The sequence below is a fragment of the Panthera onca genome, chromosome D2 (assembly GCF_046562875.1).
Source record: "Panthera onca isolate mPanOnc1 chromosome D2, mPanOnc1 haplotype 2, whole genome shotgun sequence".
Taxonomy (NCBI): domain Eukaryota; kingdom Metazoa; phylum Chordata; class Mammalia; order Carnivora; family Felidae; genus Panthera; species Panthera onca.
The window spans coordinates 20,376,732-20,401,132 of record NC_138349.1 but is presented as its reverse complement, the minus strand read 5'-3'; the positions used below and the strand labels follow the sequence as shown (position 1 = coordinate 20,401,132).

The 24,401-nt window shown below is 37.1% G+C and overlaps 1 protein-coding gene across 8 annotated transcripts in view; it reads left to right on the top strand.

The window, feature by feature from the left end:
* ADD3 (adducin 3) overlaps positions 1–24,401 on the top strand; it is a 123,562-nt gene that overhangs the window by 85,963 nt on the left and 13,198 nt on the right. For 7 of the 8 annotated variants that reach the window (XM_060641541.3, XM_060641542.3, XM_060641544.3 and 4 more), the window contains 4 exons: positions 7,783–8,006; positions 18,739–18,877; positions 22,604–22,755; positions 23,730–23,810. In XM_060641541.3, coding sequence (XP_060497524.1) covers positions 7,812–8,006; positions 18,739–18,877; positions 22,604–22,755; positions 23,730–23,810 — 567 coding nt within the window. In that variant the 5' untranslated portion in view covers positions 7,783–7,811. Of the gene's footprint in view, positions 1–7,782; positions 8,007–12,393; positions 12,448–18,738; positions 18,878–22,603; positions 22,756–23,729; positions 23,811–24,401 lie in introns of those variants that run through there. The other variant, XM_060641545.2, reaches the window with a different exon arrangement.

Below are 24,401 nucleotides of genomic sequence, written 5' to 3'. Positions count from 1 at the left end.
CCTTGTCTTTATGCATCTTATGTATCTGGCTTCCAAAATACTGATAGAGAAGACCAAGATACAGGGTGACAAATTATGAGGAAGCAATATTGTATCGTGGAAAGAGCTCTGGACTAGGAGAATGTAGATCACCCTGGTGATGCTTAGTGTATGCTCTTGGGCACATCTCTTTATGAAGACTTCTTTCATTAGTTATCTAATCTCGAAAACAAGAGATTTGGACCAGATATCCTTTTAATTTGGCTTCAAAACCTTCAAAGAATTAAGTGAAAGGCACTTCTTTGACTTATTGGTGTTATATGTTGGTGGATACATCTTAATCTTTAAAAGTCTAGTTATTTATAGAAAAGGTGTTCCTCGTGTATTTAAGCAGATTACCACTAAACAACTGGACAGTTTGTACATCTGCTTTTCTGCGCATGCTAGATGGACATCATACATTTCAGTCTGTTCACAAGCACTAAAATTTTTAGCCCTTACTTATAGCCTGTTCCTCACAGTCAATGGTGTTTATAAAATGCCTGCATAAAATGTATGTGATAGGCCTGTTTTTCTCCATACATTTCACTGAAAGAGTAGATTTTGACCATGAACAATCTGTGAATGGCTTGGTAGTGCTAATATACATCATTATTATGATTTTATAGTAATATCTAATACTTGAGCATTGTAGCTTTAGAAAAATCACTCAACACTTCTGAGTATAGTTTCCTCGCATCTGTAAAATGTGATCCTTGAATCTCATCTGAAATATTCCAAGAGAACTCTCATAGAGTCAATAGCCATTATAGCAATAAGACCCTAGTGCTTTGTGGGATAATTAAATCTTCCATTGGGGCACTTAGAAAATGTCATCTGTATTACTTGGTGCTATTCAGTGCCCATTGTTGGTTTTTTTTTTTTTTTTCTTTTTTTTTTTCTTGACTTTTATCTATGTGTAGTTTGGTTTTTCCAAGTCTGTTGATTTTCATGTCAGTTGTATGTAAAATCTTGGGTAGCAGTTGAAAGTAAGTAGTTCATGCCTTTTAGAATTTAAAATGAAGAAAACTTCACTGGTTGATCTGAGGATGTGGCTTGTTATAGTTTGTGCAGGGTCCAAGTTGTTTTCTAAAACTGTAAACACCTTCCCAATTTTACAGTAAATTTCATTAAGAAAAACTCTAACTCCATAAACCAGTGTGTGTTGTTGTTGCTGCTGTTGTTTTAACCAAATATGCTGCCTTGAAATCTTGGCATATCTTTGATTTTTGTTTTAAATATGGAACAATAGGCCTGGTACTTGAAAGTACAGCCATCTTTTTTGCTTATGTTCTAGAGAAAGCTGTTAAAACTGCCAAGAATTAAGTTTGGAAAGACTTTTTATAATAATTTTTCATAAGATTGTTTTGACCATTCCCAGCCTAGAACTAATACAAACCAGATTGCTTTGGGAGGAGTTGTGATACAGTAAAATAATTCAAGTCAGCCACCACTTATGGAGTCCCCTGCCATTGTGAGGACTACAAACATAAGCAAAGAGATCTGGAAAATTGAACTAGAAGTAGCTAAGAGTCAAGAAAAAGTGAAAAACAAATGGACATTGAGTAATATAGATGGCATTTTCTAAGTGCCCAAATGGAGGACAATTTAATTATCACCCAAATCACTAGGATCTTACTGCCATTTTTTTTAATACCAAAGAATCATTTCCGACTCCCTCCCATCTCTAGCGTATATTCATTTCCTCCCTCCCCGTCTCAAATACACACATGCACTTCTTTTCCTTGTGTTTCCCATTTGACCATAACTTAGAGTTTCTGGAGTAGTGTTTTTCAAACGGTGGGTCATAACCCATTAGTAGAACAAGAATCTATTTGACCAATTTTTTAATGAAAAAGATTAAAATAGAAAATACCAGAATGTACTACATAGAGAAAGTATCACAAATTTATTTCAGCTAAATATCTCATGTATTTGTATGTGATTACAATATAAAATGTATTTTTTATTGTGGATTGCCATTTTTAGAGTTTGAAATCCATCATTCTAGAGTATTTCATCTATTTGTGCCTTAAACCTAAATTTCTTTAAATATACATGTTGGGTGGTTACTGCATAAATATTTAGATAAGATTTTTTAAACTGGAATTTTTGTTTAGGCCTGATACCTTGTTTCTAATCTGCACAGCCAGAGGAAAACCCATAGTGTTGACAATGTTTTATGATGTTACTTTTTAAAAAAATCTGTTTTTCTGCATCATTTTGAATTAAAAGAATCCTCTTAGAAGACCAATATTTTTCCCCTAATAGAGTTCGTACTGGTTTCTATTGCTCCGAAGTACTAGAAAGCATGCCTGTGTATGTGCAACATTAAAAATAGGATTGATTTAGGGATGCCTAGGTGGGTCACTTGGTTGAATGTCCAACTTTGGCTCAGGTCATGACCTCACGATTCATGGGTTTGGGCCCCACGTTGGGCTTGCTGTTGTCAGCATAGAGCCTGCTTCGGATCCTCTGTCCCTCCCCTCTCTCTCTCTGCCCCTCCTGCATGGTCTCTCTCTCTCTCTCAAAAATAAATAAATATAAGCAAATAAAGGATTGGTTGATTAAAACCACAGTTAGATGTCACTTTACACCTGTCAGAATGACTAAAGTCAAACAAACCCACAAAAAATAACAAGTGTTAGTGAGGAAGGGGGGAAAATTGTGCATTGTTGTCTCGTGCATTGTGTCTCATGCATTGTTGGTGGAATGCAAACTGATGCAGCCAGTGTGGAAAACAGTATGGAGGTTCCTCAAAAAATTAAAAATAGAATGTAGGGAGAGATTCTAGTTTTTCTTAATCCTGAACAACTAAACTAAGCATAAATATTTCTGCTTCTAGGGGATATGGGAAACAATTCAGTTCCAGGGCTCCTTCTCTTTAAAATTAACCAACCCTATTTTTTTTTTTTTTAATTCAAGTGTAGTTAACATACAATGTTATATTAGTTTCAAGTGTACAATATGATTCAACAGTTCTATACATTTGTTCATCAAGATAACTGTACTCTTTGGGGTGCCTGGGTGGCTCAGTCTGTTAAGCGTCTGACTCTTGATTTTGGCTCAGGTGATGATCTCATGGTTTGTGAGTTCAGGCCCCGCGTTGGGCTCTGCTCTGACAGCGTGGAGCCTATTGGGATTCTCTCTCTCCCTCTCTCTGCCTCTCCCTTGTTCGTACTCTCCCTCTCTAAATAAATAAACATTTAAAAAAATTTTTTTTAAGAGAAGTAAATAATGTATGTAAAGTTCAGTGGCTAGCACATAGTAAGAGCTCAGTAACTGATAGTTGTGGTTTTTTTTTTTAATTTCTTGAGTGTAGTTGACACAATGTTACATTAGTTTCAGGTGTACAGTATAATAATTCAACTCTATATATGGCTTAGTATTCATAACAGCTAGAGATTTTCTAACAATTACAAGTTGTTTCTTTAGTAATGGGTCATCATAGCATTTAAAAGAAGCTATCAGCTTCTCTCTAACGATTAACAATAGCTATTCTAAGGTCATACAGCAGTTGATGGAAATGCAAAGACTTGAAACCTGGTCTCTATCCTCAGTCCAGTACTCTGCACCATTCTGCTTTTTGCTTGAAAGAATTACAAGAAATTTTTAGAATGTAATTAAAAGTTTTTTAGTCTAATAACCAGCTAAAGTTCTAGAATATTTTAACCATATTCAAGTGAAAATACTTCATAGAGAACAATCATATTTAAACCGATCTGACCACAACACAATTTTTTTAAAGTTCCATAACAAAGCCAACAGTTGAAATATTTCATTTGTTGTGTCTTCTGGCTTACAAAGACTAGTGCTGCTGAAATCTGAACACTATCCATTAACTACTTTTTTACAGTATTTTGTCTGTCGGGGCTTCATATTCTAACTGTTCTTTTTACTTGAGTAAACTGTTACGTAACTAGATTTTAAGTACTCCTTAAAATTCCTTTGTGTTAGCAATACACTGTTTTAAGGAGCTCAGATGGACCTATTATAAATAGCTTCTAAGAGTACGAGGTTCTAAAGATTGGTTACACTTCTGGACTACTGATAAAAAACCCATTGGATATGGAAAAAGAAGTTTCTTAGAGTTGGTGCTCTGTTGCACCACATTTTTGGGTAATAGCAAGGTGATGAGAAATACTATGTTTGTAAGCCAAGCTAATAACAGTACCGCAAAACCTAATTTCTGAAGAATATCACATGACCAGAGTCATTCTATTAATAGTGGATGTTGTAACAAAACAAAACAAAAAAAACCTAGCCCCTTTATCCTGTGAAGGCTCCATTTATTTGATCATCTCATATTCATTGTTCATTGCATGTTTTCTCTCAATTTTTAAATTAATGATTTAGGACCTGGAAGACTCACTTATATAAAAGCTCATTTTTACATTTTCTTTCCTGATTAGTTGCTTTCTAGTCACAAAATCAGATTTTCACTAAAGTGATATGACATAAAGTGACTTAATCCTATTTCATGAATTTTTTGTGTAGTACACGAAAGTAATTCAAACTTCTAGAATGTTGTAGAGTGATGTTGTCAAATAGAAGCTAACAAAGTTTTAACATGTTTTACAAAAATTATTGTTAACAAACTAGTTTACATTTTTTTAACTTTGTAATTTAACTTTATTTTTTTATTTTTTAAAATTTACATCCAAATTAGTATATAGTAGTTTACATTTCTCAGACCAGAATTAATACAAGATTTTTTTACTTTATTTATTTATTAAAATTTAATTCCAGTAGAGTTAACATATATTCAACAGTTCTATATTAGTACTCATCAAGATAAGTGTACTCTCATCCTTTTCACCTATTTCACCCATCCCCCAACCAACCTCCCTTCTGGTGACCATCTGTTCTCTATATTTAAGAGTCTCTTTTTTGGTTTGTCTCTCTCTCTTTTTTTTTTTTTCCTTTGTTCATTTGTTTTCTTTCTTAAATTCCACGTATGAGTGAAATCATATATTTGTCTTTCTCTCACCGGCTTATTTCATTTAGCATTATACTTTCTAGTTGCATTCATGTTGTTGCAGGTGTGTGTGTGTGTGTGTGTGTGTGTGTGTGTGTGTGTGTGTGTGTGACATCTTTACCCATTCATCTTTTGATGAACAACACTTAAGCTGCTTCTATAATTTGGCTATTGTAAATAATGCTGCAATAAACATAGGGGTACACATATTCCTTCAAGTTGATGTTTTCACATTCTTAGAGTAAATACCCAGTAGTAGTGTAATTACTGGATCAATGGGTAGTTCTGTTTTCAATTTTTTGAGGAACCTCCATACTGTCTTCCACAGTGGCTGCACCAGTTTGCATTCCCACCAACACTGCACAAGGGTTCCTTTTTCTCCACATCCTCGCCAACGCTTGTCTTTTGAGTTTTTTATTTTAGCCATTCTGACAGGTGTGATGTGATATCTCATTGTAGTTTCTATTTGCATTTCCCTGATGATGAGTGATGTTGAGCATCTTTTCATGTGTCTGTTGGCCATCTGGATGTTTTCTTTGAAGAAATGTCTGTTCAGCATGTCTTCTGCCTATTTTTACTTGGGTTATTGGGGTTTTGGGGTGTTGAGATCTGTAAGTTCTTCATATATTTTGGATACTAACACTTTATCAAATATGTCATTTGCAAGTATCTTCTCCCATTCAGTAGGTTGTCTTTTATTTTTTGTAGGTTCTTTTGCTGTGCAGAAACTTTTTATTTTGATGTAATTCCAATAGTTTATTTTTGCTTTTGTTTCTCTTGCCTCAGGAGACATATTTAGAAAGATGTTGTTACAGCCGATGTCAGAAAAATTACTGCCTGTGCCCTCTTCTGGATTTTTATGGTTTTAGGTCTGACATTTAGGTCCTCTATGCATTTGAGTTTATTTTTGTGTATGGTGTAAGAAAATGGTCCAGTTTCATTCTTGTGCATGTCGCTACCCAGTTTTCCCAATACCATTTGTTGAAGAGACTCTTTCTAATTGCATATTATTGCCTCCTTTGTTAAAGATTAATTGACCTGACATTATATTGCAAGTTTATTTCTGGGCTTTCTGCTCTTTTCCATTGATCTATGTGTTTATTTTTGTGTCAGTATCATACTGTTTTTATTACTACAGCTTTATGTTATCACTTGAAGTCTGGGAATTGTGATGCCTTGTTTTGTTTAACTTTTCAGAATTGCTTTGACTATTTGGAGTCTTTTGTGGTTCCATACAAATTTTAAGATTGTTTGTTCTAGTTCTGTGGAAAATGCAGTTGGTGTTTTGATAGAGATTGCACTAAACCTATAGATTACCTTAGGTCATATGGGCATTTTAACAATATTTGTTCTTCCAATCTATGAGCGGGATGTCTTTCCGTTGCTTTGTGTCATTTTCAATTTCTTTCATTAGTATTTTATAGTTTTCAGAGGTTTCTCACCTTTTTGGTTAAGTTTATTCCAAGGCATCTTATTATTTCTCGTACAATTGTGAAGGTAGTTGTTTTCTTAATGTTCTGCTGCTTCATTATTAGTGTATAGAAATGCAACAGATTTCTGTACATTGACTTTGTATCCTGTGACCTTACTCAATTCTTTTTATCAGTTCTAGTAGTTTTTTTGGTGGAGTCTTTAGGGTTTTCCTTATATAGTGTCATGTCATCTGGTGCAAGAATTTTTAATGTCTTATAATTAGTTTGCTTGGTCTAAGTTGCACCAAGGTAACTTTAGAGATGAATTCTATCAGAGAAGACTACTATTAGAGACAAATATAGTAATCTCCCCGGTTGTTACTGTGTTTTAAAGATGAGACCAGATATCTCTGGTCTTTATTAGAGATATAGATCCCTAAGAGGAAAGTGGCCTTGACTTTCTCCCTCCTGGATCTATCTAGAAAAGTGTGATTATCCTGATAATTAAGTGAATCAGGTATTCTTATGGTTTCTGAATAACTTTTTGCTGTTTCTTACTTGGATTTGTAGCACTATGTGCTGAAGTTATTTAGTCTGGCAACCTGAATAATTCCTACATTTCCTCTAGGAATCATTTGAAAAACTTATAGCTGTGTTTCTCTCATGTTAATAAATTACATTCACTATAAAATGTAGTGGTCATTAAGTATGGCCAAAGTTTGGTCTAAAATAAAAAAAAAAAATGTGTGAATAAGAGAAAAGAGAAGCTCTAGTGACAGTACTCACTAATTGTGGAAATTTTGCTATTATAGATGTGATTTTTTTTTTTCTATCACTTCTCGGCCTTTTGGCTAAGATCAAATGTAGATGTGATTTTTTTTTTAAGCTTTATTTATTTTTGAGGGAGAGAGAGAAAACGAGCACGAGCTGGAGAGGGGCAGAGAGACAATCCAAAGCGGGCCCAGTTTCTGAACTGAACCTGCCCAACACAGGGCTCAAACGGTGAGATCGTGACCTGAGCGGAAGTCAGACGCTTAACCCACTGAGCCACCCAGGCAATCCTAGATGTGATATCTTACTTTGGAGATTTTGATAGTTGCTCCCTCTAAAAATTCAGTTAGCAGTTGATGACATAATTGAACCACAAGTTTTCTTTACTTCTGAAACTATCAATTTCCAATTTAGCATTATAATCAAAGATATTTTTACTTTAATAAGAAATTGTTCTAATATTTTTTGAGAAGCTACTTTTTAAAGAAAGCTGCCACTGTTAGCCTCTGGGCAAAAAAAAAAAAAGTTCTGTTTGACCTCCATAAAATCTGAATTTAATAATGAACTTATCATGAATGTCCTCCTTTGTGTTTATTAATGCAGGTAACAAAGGGAGTCCTTCGACTTGAAGCATGAGTTCAGATGCCAGCCAAGGTGTGGTCACTACTCCTCCTCCCCCCAGCATGCCTCACAAAGAGAGATATTTTGACCGCATCAATGAGAATGACCCAGAATACATTCGGGAGAGGAACATGTCTCCTGATCTACGGCAAGACTTCAACATGATGGAGCAGAGGAAACGAGTTACTCAGATCTTGCAAAGTCCTGTGAGTTGAAATAATCAGAAGGCTATAATTTTTCTTCTCTCTGGAGACCTTGATACAGGGAGGTAGGAGGTACCTTAAAGTACGCTCACAATAGATGGGTGAAGGCAGAGTGACTACTAGTTGCCCCCAGGCTTTCAGAGGTAAAATGAACACCTCATTTACAGATTTAATTTGCAAAGCTTTAATAACAAACTAGTGTTGTCTTGGTGGTGTAAGTTTTCTTTGTGTGATTTCTGAGTGTAACGCTTCATTAAAGGAGGACAAAAGATGGGGCCGAGCTAGGATTCCCAACTCAGAGTGAGTATCTGTGTAAAAAAGAAAGGCATGACTGAATTGTCAAGAGCCAAGAAACATATTTCCTTTCTTTGTGCACCCTGACACTCAGAGCAACAGAGGAAGACTTCAAGCTTCTGCGGTGATGTGTGATCTGGCAGCCTAATGTGACATACACCTAATGCAGGCACACATAGATGCACACGTACCAAACTAACTACACTAAAAGTGGATTATAAACTGAAGCTGAAAATTTTGTCTGCACAGTAATATTCAGACTTTGTAAATCACATTAAAGTGATTTGTTAGTTTTCTTACAAGCCCTTAGTGGAATTGCAACGGTCACATATCAGTGATGGAAAATGAGAGAGAATACCTTGATTTAACATGCAAAATGAATTAGTAACTTTATGCATAATGAAGATCACAGACCCCTTAAGGTAGAGTTCAGCAAACATAGACACATGAGGCCCGTGTTAGGGTTAATTAGGCTTCCAACTTAGGTACTAAGTTAAGCACTAAGGCATAGAACTGCCTAAGGTGGCCCTGGTAAATCATTTTTGTTGTGCCCTTGAAGGACACATTAATTATTTGGATCAAAATAGATATATTTCCTCTTCTAAAGAAACTCACTCCACTTTTGAGGGCTAACTTATTAACCAAATGATTACAGTAACAGATAGTATAAAGTAACAGAGAATGAGATGAAGTTCAGGTTTTGTTCAAAGTTGTTAAATATTGAGATTTCTCTGGGAAGTGTTCCAAAGAGGACCAGTTTTAACTGTAAAGTTTAAAAGTAAAAAGTACTGAGCTGCATTTCTATGCCAGGGTTTTCGTTTTAATTTCCCCATTAAATAAAGACAGCATAACTTCGAGTAGATCTAATTTTTTTATACCTAAAAAAATTTCCATTTGTAAATTGGCTGGAATTACCAATTGTATTTATGCCTTAGGGAACTTAATGAAATAATGGGAAAAGCAAGGCATATAGATTGTTATTTCCATCTTCACATAGCAAGAATGGTAATTTTCAGCCCAGAGAGGAACAAAGAAGATTTAAAAGAATTGTGGTTTGACCATTTTTTTCCCTAGATCTTTGCTAGTGAATTTAAAATCTCATTTGTGAAAGACTTAGAAAAGACATAAATTTTGTCTTCCTGCCATGTTTTGGGGCAGTGGTTTTCAAATTTCTTTTAATACAACAAACCTTTCAACAAAGAAATGATCCCTGGCGACCTGCATTAGTATCCATTGCTAAATAACAAACTACCCCAAAATTTAGCAACTTAAAACAGCAAGCTTTTATTACCTCATTGTTTCTATGGGTGAGGAATTCAGGAGCAGCTTAGTTAAGTGTTTCTGGCTCAAGGTCTCTCACAAAGTTGCAGTCAAGACATCATCCATGGCTACTGTCACCTGAAGACCTGACTGGCCTGCAGATTTCTGCCCTTGAGATGGGTCACCATCTTTCCCCAATGGAAAAGCCACATGGCTGTTGGCCAAGGACCACAGTTCCTTGCCATGTGGACCTTTACCTGAGACTGTTTGAATGTTCTCCTCCAGAGCAAGTATCTGGGAGAGAACCAAGAGGAGTCTGCAGTGCATTTTATGACCTAATCTCAGGCCTTAAACACCCATCACTTCCACCATATCTATAGTTAGAAGTGAGTCACTAAGTTCAGCTCATACAGGAGCTGAAGAAGGAGAGAGGAATTAAGATCCACCTTTTGAAGGGAGACTTGTCCCCTCTCTGACCACAATTTAGTTGAAAAGCATTGAAGTCTGCCACAATTTATTTACCTTGCTCCCACATGCAAAATGCACTCACTGTCTCCTAACACTCCTGCAAAAGCTTCAGCTCATTATAATATTTGCTTGAATCCAGAATCTCATCATCTAATTCTGGTCCAGCTACAGATGGTGCCCCTCAGGTGTGACTCTTAAGTACAGGTCCTCTCAATCTGTACACCTGAGAACTAAAGAACTAAATCTGCCCCCTGCCCACACACAAACACACACACAGCCAGTGGTAGGGCAAGCAAAGATAACTGCTACTGAACATTCCTGTTCTAAAAGGGGGGAGTTAGGGGTACAGAGGAATAACTGGTTCATAGCAGGTGTGAAATCCATCTGGGCAAATGTTTAGAAGTTCCCTTAATGAAGACGTAGTCCTACTTTCCAGGGGTGACTCTCGCTAGTGGCTCTGCCTTCTGGGCTTTTGGTTCCACCCTCTGAGTCGTCTTTCCTTTTCCTTGAAAGTTAGCCTGTGTTTGTTCTTTTCTCAGCCTTCTTCCTTCTTGTAGAGGTTTTGAGGTTCAAAGACCTCTTCTTTTGGAACTACCTTTGTTCCTTCAGGCCCAAGCTTGCAGTGTTTCTGCAAATATAATTCTCTTAAAACCTGTGTGGGTCTCCTGTGAATATTGGAGTTCACTCTTTTCGACAAAACCCATAACCACTAATGATCAAATCAAAGATATGACTAATTTCTTGTTTGTAAGAAACAAGTTTGTAAGCCTTCTATTTAAAATGCTGAGTTTATTTGGGAAGAAAGGAAAATAGGGAAACTAATAAAAGCAAAGTATAATACTTGTTTTTATTAAGCCCCTTATTAGCACCTATTATGGGCACTATTATGTATCAAATCCTATTTAATCCTCAGAACAACTCAAACAAAAAAGTATTAATATCCCTAGTTTACAGATGAATAAACTGAAAGTTAGAGGTGTTAAATAACTTGCTAAAGTTTTTACAAGTTTAGTTAAATTGTGGGCTCTGAATGTAAACTCCAAAACTCAGACTTAACCAGTAGGTTGTACCACTTAAAGCATTCAATAACAATGAAAAAATTCCACCCATATATTGTTTTATTCATCTTCGAATTCTGTTGTTCAGGTTCATTTAATCCAACATAGGAAGAGTTTCCAATCACAAGACATTTTGGTGTCTGTAAATTTGTTTGACAAACACAGTACCTTATTGCCTTGAGCTGAGAAAATAAGAAAAAAGAATGTTTCATCTTGACTCCCAAGTATTACTTCTAGGAATTTCATGATCTTTCGTAATGTGTGTGTGTGTGTGTGTGTGTGTCTGTGTGTGTGTGTGTGTATACTACTATATATACCTATGTATATATCTATATATAGTAGTATACAGTATAGTAGTATATAGATATATATATAGATATACTATACACACACATATATATATATTTTTTAGTATATTGTAATGTGTATGTATATTTAAACCTAATAAAGTGTTTGTCTTAGAAATGAAGTGCTGGTGAGTAAACAGGGTTTAGCTAGAGATCTTGTTAATGCAGCAGGGAGAATCTACAAGTTTTCTTTAACCAGTACACCCCTCATATATATGCCTATGGACACCCTAGATTATCATTAACCCCCTTATCTCAGAATGAGGTGTCTAAGGCAAACTGTTGGAATTAAATGATGTTTCATCAAAGTTAAAGACGCATATAAGTTGAAAAATTAACAGTACATTGTGCATAGTAGATATTTAGTAAAATTCTATGCACATCGATGGATGGATATATGAATAGCTGGGTGGGCTTTGAGTCATTAAACTCTTGCAGGTTGTCCATCAAGCTCCTGTTGAACTTAACAGCTTAATGTGGAAAACAGTTGGTGGGTTTCAGAAAAAGAATGAATGTTCTCAAACCTCACCACTATGGAAAGCTATTTAATCTGGTTGACAGAAATGTGCAATGCTACTCTGAAAGATAGAACAACAGGAACTTATAGGTAGTGATAGCTCAGGCATGTGACACACTAACATTTCTTAATAACAGGGCAACATGTAATGCTACAAGCTACTTCAAATATAGGAGAAACTTCAAAGCCATATATATTTCAGAATATCACTATAAGACCTAAAATGTTAACAGCGCACCTAGTTGGTCAGAATCACCGTCATTTATCTGGTCACGTTAGAAGCTTAAGATAAAGGTGTTCTTTATTAATTTTGTTTGCATTTTTATTACATACTAGCTTCAAGAAAAGAGAGTATTTTAACCTTTAGCTTCATATTAAGACTTAGGTAGAGGATAAAGACCATCCAGAAGAAAATTTGGTTTATTTCTTTTTTCTCCTTTCAACAGGACCAGTGGTAATCTATTTCCAAATGAATACATTTCTTAATGGAGAAATTCTAAGTAAGTTTGTTATGCTCCTAATCCCACTTTGGGAGAGATCTAATAACATAATTGTAGGGTGCCTTGGGAGCAGCAAGTCTGTAATCTTTTTTTTTTCTTTTTGCTCCAATTTTTCTCTCTAGTAATTATTATGAGGTAGAACATCCAGGTGTGAATATTTAAAATCAATCTCTGATATTTATCAGTATTCCATTACATAATGTCCATAAGTTAAACATTACTTATAAATCAACCTATGTAATTTTCTTTTCTTTTTGTTTTTGTTTTTTTTTTTTTCCCCTAGCCTTAACTGAAATAATTCAATCAGGTTATTTTCTTTTATCAAATTGGTCCTCTTTTCTGTGATTTACAATACCTTCCATCCAATATCACTTTCTCCTGAAAGCTCTGATTTTAGATACAGAAACTAGGATCTGATACTTCAAGGTAATTCTGCCTTTGGTTTTTAGTATACATGAATATGTGTGTACTTAAAGTATAATCTTACCTATATGAATCTCAGGTCTCCAAATCTTTCTTGTTTTTATAATCATGTTTATTTTTATCCATACTTTATGAATTCAGAATTTATAGAATTGCTGTGTCAGTATTGACAGACAATGCATAAAATAAAAGGGTATGAGATTCAGATAAGGCTTTTAAGGCATGCTTTTTCTAATTCAAACATTTTGATTTTCATCTAGTGATTTTTTACTTTTTTTTTTTTTTTTTTTTTTTTTTTTTTTTATCATACTCTTTTGGATGTGTGTTAATCAGAGAGCTGTCCAAAATATAATACTCTGGGGACCAAACAAGTTTTCAAGTAGGATTTTGTTTGAGTTGAAGAATTAAATGACTTTCCAAAACTTTATAATGTTCAGTGAAGATTCATTTCTTATTTTTAAAAAATAGATGAATTTCTCCCATTCTATGATGGACAGACCTAATTACACAAGAGGAATTTCTCATTCAAATAATGGACTTTTTTTTTTTTAATGTTTACTGATTTTGAGGAAGGGGGGAGGGGCAGAGAGAGAGGTAGAGAGAGAATCCCAAGCAGGCTCTGGGGCTGTCAGCACAGAGCCCGATGCAGGGCTCTGTCCCACGAACTTTGAGATCATGATCTGAGCTGAAATCAAGAGTCAGATGCTTAACCAATTGAGTTACCTAGGCGCCCCTCAAGTAACAAACTTTCAAGACTTTTTTAGATCTTCAGATTCTAATGCTAAAAACCTGTGAAATGGATTTTACTATCATTAACTCAATTAAGATTAAGATCGGATTCTTTACTTTCTTTCCTTATATTCTAGGAAAGGAAAACACTCTCACTATTTTATTAATTGAGCACTGAACTAGACACTCAGGGAGACTCCAGGAATGTGAAAGACAACAGCTTCAACCATCAGATATCATAGTGTGGTAGAGTGGGAAAAGTAAACCACAGACCTATGATAGGTATCCTAAGAATAGTAAAGGCAAATGTTAAAAGAATTAGAGTTGGGTGGGAAGAGAAGAAAATGGAGATCCCACCTAATTGGGGTGATTAAAGGAGAGACTTCAGGAAGATCACATTTAAGACAAGTGTTAGATAAAGGGTAAGAACTGATTAGGTAGAGGAACAGCAGAAACCAGCATTTCCCTTTGATGAAACAGAGTGCACAGGGATAGAAAAGTACGGTGTGATCATAGAGTGATGCGCAAACCTCATAGGCTAAGTCAGAGCACAAGGTAGTAACGGTAGGTACACCCAAAAAGTTGCATGATGAATTATAGAGATCCTGGAGTACCAGACTGCTTGACCTATAAGGAGTCAGCCTATTTTCTCATCATTTCCAGTTCTGATCTGTTTATAACAAATGTTTTGATATGTACATATATATGCACACAGTGCTTGCTTTGCATCTGGGTTCACCACCACCTATTAGCTGTGTGGCCTAGGAAACTCACTTAACTTGAGCTTCAGTTTCCTTGTTGGTAAAATGGACCTCATGGAGTTGTTGTGACAATTAAATGAAATAACATAAAAGCAAGTTGTGCAGAGCCTAGCCCATAGTAGGCAAGTATTTTTGTGAAAATTGTATACATGACTTATATACAGTATTGCTGATTTAAAGCACTTTATGGCAACACTTTGAAGATTATATAATTACAATTCTTTAGACCGTATTTTGGGTTTTAAAGGTCTCAGAGAATCTGTCCTCCTGATGGCAGTCAGGTTTATTATGTTCACGGATTCATGCATTCAAGGTGCAACAACTCCCACTATTTCCTCTTCTCTGCTCTTCTATCTCTAAGATGGAAGACACGGTTTATGCTGTGGTTTGTGCATGTGTTGTTTGTCTTTTACCCTGACTCTTCTCTAGGGAATTGTTGGTTTAATCTGACTTCAGAAGCCAAGCATGTGACCTTGCTGCCCTGTGTATAAGTTAGTTTTTCATTCTGCTTTGATGGAAAAATTTCCAGCTGTAAGAGGGCAAGTATTTTGGTACTTGAGGACCATCATAATCTGCTGCTATGTAATTTTTTTGCTATTTCAGTACAACCTAATGCCCTAATCTAGCCTAAGAGGTTTACTCTATATTTCTGATCACAACATGCCTGCTGCCTTATTAGTTGTATTTGGTTTCAGTGATACAACCCATCTCCCATAAAATTACAGAAAGATCCTGTGCCCACCTGAGAGTTACAGATTTCAACCTTTACTCCATTTACTTGTTAGCTGTGCAGCCTTGAGCAAATCACTGCCTATCTCAGGACTTTGTTGTGAGATTCAAATGAATAACTATAAAGGGTTATTTTATTAACATTGGATTTCAGAATATGGTTAACTGTCATCGTAAAGATAAATAAAGTTTTTATTCTTTGAATACAGTATTTTAAAGCTTAACATGTTTATAGATAAATTTTTAAAACCAGCTGAAATTTTATCATTAATTTTTATACTGTCTTACGACTGAGGTAATTATCTGAATAATACTCCAAATATATTTGAAACATTAAAAATGAGTTATAAATGTTCATGACCAAAAACATTAAATCTTTTGTAATAGAAGATTTCTTATCCGCTGAAGCTCTTTCAACTATATAAAAACGTTAGGGCAATTTCACTTACTTTGAAAATTATTTTCCTGCACTTTGTGGAAACTAAATTCATATTTTTCTCTGAATTGATTTTAGAAGGGCTTACACATCCCCTTATGATACCATGGATCATCCCAAAGCTTTAGGATTGTGCCCACCGTATTGTGGGATGTATGGAAGTGGTAAAAGCATTTTCACTAGTGAAAATAGCATTTGACCTGAGTTCTTGCCTTTAACATTCACTGCCTTGGACAAATTTTTCAACCTTTCTTATTTAGCTTTTTCATCCCACTCAGCAGAAACGTCTCATCAGCTCATAAATAGTTGTGATTCTCTTGAGCAACTGGTTGGTTTTTAATCTTAAAGCCATTATAAATCATACTGAGCAGATTATCTTAATTAATTCATGTTGGCTTAGGCCAACTGTAGCAAATGCCTACAGTTTTATAACATGCACTTTGTATCTTAATCTCATTGCTGGCTCTCACTAACCTCCTTATACTAATTTCTTCTCTTTAGCTTAATTTATCTAACCTGTATTTATTTTTTTAATAATTTTGATCTCTAGAATCTGCCTTAAATTCTTGCTGGAGCAACATGAGGAGGGGCATTCAATAAAATATTCCCATTTCTCAGTAAGTTATTGCAATGTAAATAATGTGAGTGATACACATAGTAGGTATCATCAGGTTTTTTGTTTGTTTTTTGTGTTTTTTTTTACTGAATGAATATTGGATATAGCTGCTTTCAGCTGAAGAAAGTTTAAATAGAATTTGGTTTTGAAGGAAAGATAAAGTTTCAAAAGAGCAGATTGGCCCTTTGCCAGGTGTCCAGAAGTTTTCTGTAGTTTATAAAAGATAAATGAGTGTATCTGAAAGATTCTTTCTCATCCAGCCTTAAATATGGTAAAATACTCATGTTACTCATCTGTATGAAAGTGTCCATCCATCTTATATATAGCTCACAACCATTTTATGTTCACTAAGTCGTAGAAATGTATTAATGGAGTTTTCTGATCAATGTAATGTGTCTTTGTAGAGGATATTTTATAGGATAGTGTCTCTGGTTTAAGTCATATTTTTAAATGAGCGAGGTACAGTCAATGGATTTAGATGCTTAGAATTTTTTTAATGTTTATTTTTTGAGAGTGCACAAGCAGGGGAAGGGCAGAGAGAGAGGGGGACAGATGATCTGAAGTGAGCTCTGCACTGACAGCAGCAAGTCCAACGTGGGACTCGAACTCAACCCTGAGATCATGACCTGGGCCGAAGTTGGGCACTCAAACCAACTGAGCCACCCAGGCACCCCAGATGTTTAGAATTTTTATAATTGTGCTAACGATTTACATTTAAAAGCCCTCAAATTTGTAAAAGAAAAGCCATGTTTAACTGGTATAAACTGCTCCATGAACTCAGAATTCAAATATGGTCACTACTAGTTTTTAAATTAGTCTCTTAAACATTCACCTGCTGTATTAGCAGAAAGTACAGTATCTTCCTCTTGGAATTTCTGTTCTCCTCTAAGTTGTCCCAAGAACCTCAGTGGCTTACACAGTGCAAAAGGGTTCACCAGTGACTTCTATATCCAAGATGTGGCGTGTACGTATGTCTTCATGTGCACATGTGAGTCATGCTAAAGTCTCTTCAGTCCACCTGTGCCTTCCTGCCCACACATGGTAGTGGTGTTGAAAACGAGTCTTACCCTGTCCAACAGGAGATGCAGGTTCACTGTTGACACAGATGTCTGCACAGGCCACTCTGGGGCATCAGGAAAAGGTGACCTCCCTCCCCCTCTTCCTGTGCTAAGCTCACTTAGGGTGTTCCGTGGTGCCCCATGATTGAACTCCCAAGATTATATTTTTTCGCACTCAGCTCTTTCAATTCAGATCATGGATGCCTCTCAACTGTTTCTCTAAAAGCAACACAAGCATTGAGTCGGGACTGGTCCTAATATTTACTACCTCATAGCCTCAAACCACATTTCTCCTTCCATCATGGGCTCCTATGCCTTTTTTTTTTTTTTTTTTTTTTTTTTTTTAAGAAGTCCTTTCTGAAAATCTGAATCATTCGGTCATCCACGATGCAAGTCTACATCTAAGCAGGGACTCCAGGAGATCTTATTCTCAGCCTTATAAGGAAGGCTACTGTTGGTGACTGAAAGGAAATTCACCCTTCTGAAAAAGATTTCTCCAGTGATCTCCAAGGTGTTTGTATGGACTCTTCTTGGAGGTTGTGATTCCGGAGCAGTTTTCTGCCTTCTCCCTCTTAGGTGAAGTGGTTAAAAATTGAACTTAATTTCTGGCAGAGATTCTGTCTCATATGTAACCAAAAGCAAGGTTTAGAGGACTTACATTGCAAGAGCTTTTGTATTTAAAATGAATGGGAAAAGGTTTGAGCAAGAAAACAAATGAATTTAATAAAATAAGTATTGGTTAGGTGTTATGGAAATAAAAAATGAGCTATTTCAAGTAATGTAAAGGATTGAGAGAGGTTTCAAATGATGAATCATATTAGCAACTTAAGGGTTATTCGAACAGAAAATTTCTCTTAATGTTCAGAATTTTTACTGACATGAACACTGTTTCTGACACATACACATATGCCCCCAAGAGATATAGCAGAATTCCAGAACAGGAACATATAGTACCCAAAGTTGGGGGAAAATGTCCTTTCTTTAGCACAGTGTTGCAGAAGGGGAGTAAACAGTTCTCAGCTCTTATCAGTTTGCTTTCAGTCTTCATAGAGTTAAGGGAATTGCCACGGAATTCTTAAAATGGAAGCCGTGATGTACGTAGTATGTCTTAGTGAAGATTTCTGTGAGTCAGTCTGTAGTCAGAGTCTTGCCCCATCCAAATAGGGACTCTAGCCCAACCTAGGTAATGAGGCCACTCGGCAAGGAATGGCTCTCTTTTTGCATCAGTCTGTACTTGGTACTCTAGTTCCATATTGTTAACAGAGTTGCTTTATATATATCTGTCTATTGTAGATGATAGCTCGTTTTCTTTGAGAGTAAGACTTTCTAACGATTTTTTTCCTCCCCTGAAGGCAAGCTTCTTGCCTCCTTCTTCCACTGTTTTATTATTTTATGTTTTATATTTGTTTCAAAATTGTATACATGAAACCGTATTCAAAAGAGGGATGAGAAAAAGATTGATTACAGAGAAAGTTATGTTTGGTTTGTTCTGCTCCAAGTGAGATGTATGAGCTCAGTGGTCATTTTTGTGTGTTACAGGCCTTTCGGGAAGATCTGGAATGCCTTATCCAAGAACAGATGAAGAAAGGCCACAACCCAACTGGATTGCTGGCATTACAGCAGATCGCAGATTACATCACGACCAATTCTTTCTCGGGCTTTACTTCACCTCCTCTCAGTACGTCAGTTTCGAAAAGTTTAAAAAATTATAATTTTATCTCTACTTTGAACATGGCACATCTCTAGCAGCATGTTCTACTCTGGTTCAGTCCTTAAGTTTATAACATCTAATACTTAAGAGTAATATAGTGTTAAACTCTCTTACCTTTTGTTATCAACCGGGCATTTACTAGACTTTGTGAGGTTGTAAAATAGTTACAAGACATGGGCCCTGTCCTACATAAATGCGTAATTTTAGTTGAGGAGACCTACCATGAATGCAAAAAAAAATTAAAACTGAAAGATAACTGTAAAACATTACAAAGCAGTTCGTAAGAAATTGTCTAATGGCCTTTTATAAGTCATCATACTATGAACTGAGAGTTGAGATTGATTATTGGTTGAAGTGGACTGAGAAAACTCTGAAAAAAGAGAGGCCTGAGCTAACCAGGCTTTATAAGATGGAGTGGTTAGAATTTGGTGTAAAAGAGGGGTTAAGATATTTTTACATTTAACAACTCTTTAGTAAGAGCACCAGTTTGGTGAGCTGAACACTAAGCACTTTATACATCAGCAAGATATGTCCAGAACTCCCTGCAATACCAGGACAGGTGCAGAGTGCCAGAAGGTAATGTCAGGGACTGCTTCGGGTCCGAGTCAAGGGATGAGACGTCATATCAGCATTAAGGGATTTTCTTTTCCTCTTTTTTCTTTTCTTTTGTTTTCCTTCTCTTCCTTCATTTCTGCCTGCCTTTGGTTTTGGTTTGGTTTTGTTTGGTTATAGATTTATAAGTAAGAGTCAGTAAATGCAAGTACTTTCCAAATAGAGGAATGGCATAACAATTGAGACCTGATGTTGAAAACATGCTGGGTTAAGGTATGTTTGTAGAACTCAAAGCGGACCATGTGTCGGCACATGTATACTGGTTAAAGAATCTTTGAAAGGGTCCCAATGTGAGGTATACGTGCTTGAACTAAAATAGTAGTGTGAGTACAAAAAGGAAGAGATACGAGAAAGGCATAACTAAGGAAGAGTAGAGATGACTTAGTAACAGTTTGATGTGAGGAGATGGTGTAGATAGTGGGGGAGAAGAACTATGAGTTACAAAATCACTCCTCTATCTTGGAAGAAACATTCTATTAGAAGAAACAGAAAAATTCAAAGGTTGCGCTTGTTTGTTTGTTTGTTTGGGGTTTTTTTTGCTTTTTCTATAATATTGAGTATCTATTATGTTCCAAGCACCCTGTTAGAGATAGGAGATAACACTGATAAACAAGAGAGACAAGATTCCTGTCCTTGTGGAGACAGAAAATGGTCAGTTGATAAGTGCTATGCAGATAATTAATAGATGGTGATTTGATAGGAGGAGCTAGGTGACTAGATTAGGTGATCAGAGAGAATCTCTCTGAGGAGGGGACACTGAAACTGAAATCTGAATGACAAGAAGGAGCAAACCGTACGAAGATTGAGAGAAAACAGTCCAAGTAGAAGGGACAAGTACAAGTGTCAGATGGAAATAAGAGGAGAATGAATTTGGTGGTCTCTTCAAGGAACAAAAATTAAAGGTTATGGTCTGGAACATGGTTTTGGGGGAAACCAGTAGAACAAAGTGAGATCAGAAACAAGCAGAGAGGCTGAATTATGTAGGGCTTTGCAGCCAGGGTTGGAAGTTTGGATTCTATTCTAATTTTGAAAAGCCATTTAAGCAGAAGGGTGATGTAGAAAGACCTGTATAGTTTCTGTGTGAAGAATTAACTGAGAATTTCATGGTATTATTAGTAGACAGAAGTAGGAATGTCCAGAGTTGGGGATCTCTTTGGCGTGGGAAATGGAAGAAGTTCAACTTCAGGCATGCCAGGGTTGCCCAGAGTTGCCAAGACCTTGTAGCAGTTGGAAAAACACTCCTAGAGCCTAAGAGAGTGACTTGGCAGATGGACACGGATAAGTATTCATCAGGGCCGTGTGTGTAGATTAAATCATACAAGAGGGTATAGGCAGAGAAGAAAAGGGTCTAAAGAGAAAATTTCGAAAGTTAGAAGAGGAAGACTGGTCCAGGAAGACCAAAATAACAAGAGGAGCTATCCTGTGTGTGTCCTAGATACCCCAGCAGGAAGGGGGAGCCGCTGAGGTTGCTGGCTGCAGTGTACAAAGGCATGGCAGCGGGAAAGCTGTGTCTCACAGCTCAGAGGTCAGGGAGTACAAATCAGCCAGTTTGGCTGGAAAATTTACGTTGTCGAAAGTGGAAGTTAAAGTTGGCGGGGAAAGCGGGAGATCGATTAAATGGCTGACTCTGAAATTTTGTTAGAAATTATATTGTTTCATAATGGCTTACATATTGAAACTATTTCTTTGAATTAGTTCACAACATTTCACAAGTAGATCTCACATTACAGTATTGACTTGGGGCCCAAGTTTAAAGTTGAACCTTTCTGATAGCCCTGAACTCAGATTCTCACACGGTAGCAGCTGATTGTGGAGTTATAGCTGCCCCTTCATCCCAGGCCTGTGTTATCTCTAGCGGCCTACGGGCTGCCCCAGGCCTGGTTTATGCACTTACATGAATATCTTGTAGGCCTTCAGGTCTGGGGCTTCTGCAAAACTTTGAGCAGGGGAGTAGTGAGGCTAACCGTGTTCCTTTACAAACTCAATCTGATGACTTTATGTGGAATGGATTTATAAAGAGAGGGGCCAAAGGCAAGGACAAGAATGAGAAGGCTTACATGTGAGATGAGGCCTGAACTCAAGGATGGAGAATGAGGGAACTCATAAAGAAGAGAGTGGTGGAACGTGGTGATGAATTACGTCTGGTCGCCCAGGACAGGTTACGTTGATCCTGTGGGAATTGTAGTACCATCAGTATCAGAAGACTGAGGAGAAGTGAGAAGGTAGGAAAAAGCAGGGAGATAAAATCACTTTTCTACTCTTTTAACTTGACTGTTACTGTGTCAAGCAGTTAGAAGCAGCAGGCTGAAGGGTGGGCAGGAGGGCCTGCTCACAGGTAAAGACCAGGGTGTCTGAGTCTGTAGCGTTTTCATGGGGAAAAGGAACGTGAGAGAGGAGTGTAGGGGAGGGTTGAGCTTCCGGAAGGAGCCACAGACGGGAGAAAGGGAAGAGAACTTGTCGAAGGAGAAAGAAGCAGCAGGTGAAAGGGGAACAAGAGATCCAGATGATACCACACAGGCCTGTAGAAGAATTGTAGGGAAGACGTGGTAAATGGTGTCAAGGAGAACAAAGACTAAGAAAAAGTGGAACTTGATCACATCGAAAGTTAGCAATTGGGTCATTAAAACCCAAGCAAAACTAGGCTTTGTTGCATAGTCATGGCAGAAGGCACATTGTGGTTTGAATGCATTCTTTTCCATTTTAAATAATTTTTGTTTGACTAAAAGTCAAAAGGGCTATTAGAAAAGTAGCTTTCCGTTGGGATCTTTTCATCATAAAGTTAGCAATAACCTCAGGATTAAGAACACTTTCACCTTTGGGATCACGTGACCATTTCCCCCCAGTGGTGTGAACCTGACTCCCTACCAAGTCCCTCCCCCACAAGTACAGTACTAGACGAAACAGCAGAGAAGATTGCTGATGCGCCTTTCTCCAAAGGAAGATAAGCTAATGAAACATTGTGCGGGCTGATAAGTTTCACATCCGAATTTACAAGGCTGGGACACTCCCAGACTCCGGCTGCTTCCAGGTGCAGCAGTGCTTGACTTGACAGCAGTCTCTATCCACACCTTCTCCTTTTAGGTCTTGGCATGGTCACACCTATCAATGACCTCCCTGGGGCAGATACATCCTCCTACGTGAAGGGAGAGAAACTTACTCGCTGTAAGCTTGCCAGCCTGTATAGACTCGTGGACTTGTTTGGATGGGCACACCTGGCAAACACCTATATCTCCGTGAGTTCTTTGGCTTTCAATTCCTTTTTGAAAAAATCCCAACTAGAAGGCAACTGTACTCTTCTCCCCTTGACTCCTAAGTCTGATCAGTCTTCATTTTCTGAACCTAGCATGCTGGGTTACAACCTAATGCTGATTTAAACCTCTCCAAAGGAGAGGCTGTGGTTAACCTCACTTTCTCTTTCATTTACCATCTGTGTTGTCCTTTTCGTTCAAACCAGTTGCAAAAACCATCTGAGAAGAAATCCTCCTGGCACAGTTTTCTCTGTTAATTCTGTCTGAGCATGAGGGTCACTGAAAAGCACTTGGGGCAGGCAAAGTAGAGGAGGCCTGGGACGTTTCCTCTCTGGTCTTTATTCTCTTTAAGTGTATTTTTTCCGTTCATTATCATCTGTGTTTTCATGTTGTCACACGTGGAAACCAGACAATATTTGGAAGCAAAAAAGTATGAAAAGACTGTAATGGAAGTGGTGCCAGTGCTAGGTGCTGTCTTCCCAGAGTTCTTCCCCACCCCACACCCCCACCCCCTGCAGCCTCTCCTATGTTTCCCCTTCCGTCTCCACTTCCTTCCTGCCTTCCCAGGAAGACTTCTCTTTCCTTTGCCCCTTTCCCCTTCATTTCCATGTTGTAAATCAAGATTATAGTCATTACCACATTCAGTTAATATTTTCTCATGAATGTAGCTGACCCTAAGCAACCTTAGAGCTCCCGGGATAAAGCTTTACGGAAGTCCAGTAAATGAGAAACTAATGGCAGAAATTTTTAGCAAGTGCTTGAGTATTGAGGGAAGAAAACTTTTCATTGAAAGTTTCCCATTGCATACCTTGAATTTCTACTTTGTTGCTTTCCCCACCCTCCCAGATCTCTTACAGTTATTCACTACAAATATATTTCTAGTCGTGTTTACACTGCAAAATATGAACGACCTCGTAGTAATTGCCTATTGTTTGTTTGTTTGTTTTTCTTTCTCCCAGGTAAGAATAAGTAAGGAGCAAGACCACATAATAATAATTCCTAGAGGCCTGTCTTTTTCTGAAGCCACAGCCTCCAATTTGGTATAATTTTCATTCCTGTGTTACTTTTTCTGTGCTTCTTTGTGCTTTTCTAACGGTTTTCAGCTTTTAGTATGGGACAGAACAAGAAAAGGTATGGATGGAAAAAACATTTGCTTAGTGAACAGGAAAGAGTTTGGAAAGTTGTGTTGATTTTTAAAAAAAAAAATTTTTTAGCCTTTATTTGTTTTTGAAAGAGAGACAGAGCCTGAGTGGGGGAGCAGCAGAGAGAGAGGGAGACACAGAATCCGAAGCAGGCTCCAGGCTCTGAGCTGTCAGCACAGAGCCCAAAGTGGGGCTCGAATTTACGAACCGTGAGATCATGACTTGAGCTGAAGTCGGACGCTTAACTGAGCCAGCCACCCAGGCACCCCAACTTAGGTTGATTTTTAAGAAAAGCTTTCAGGGTCAAGAAAAACAAGGTGGTTGAAGAGACTCATAAATAAGTTGGTCTTATCAGTGAACTATCCATGTTTTGGAGGGAATCCTTTGACTTTTTTTCCACCCTGTACACTCTGGAACTTTTAAAAAACACAAAGTCTATGTGTATTTTATAAATAGATTTCAATAAAGTTCAGTTGGTGTGAGCAGAGG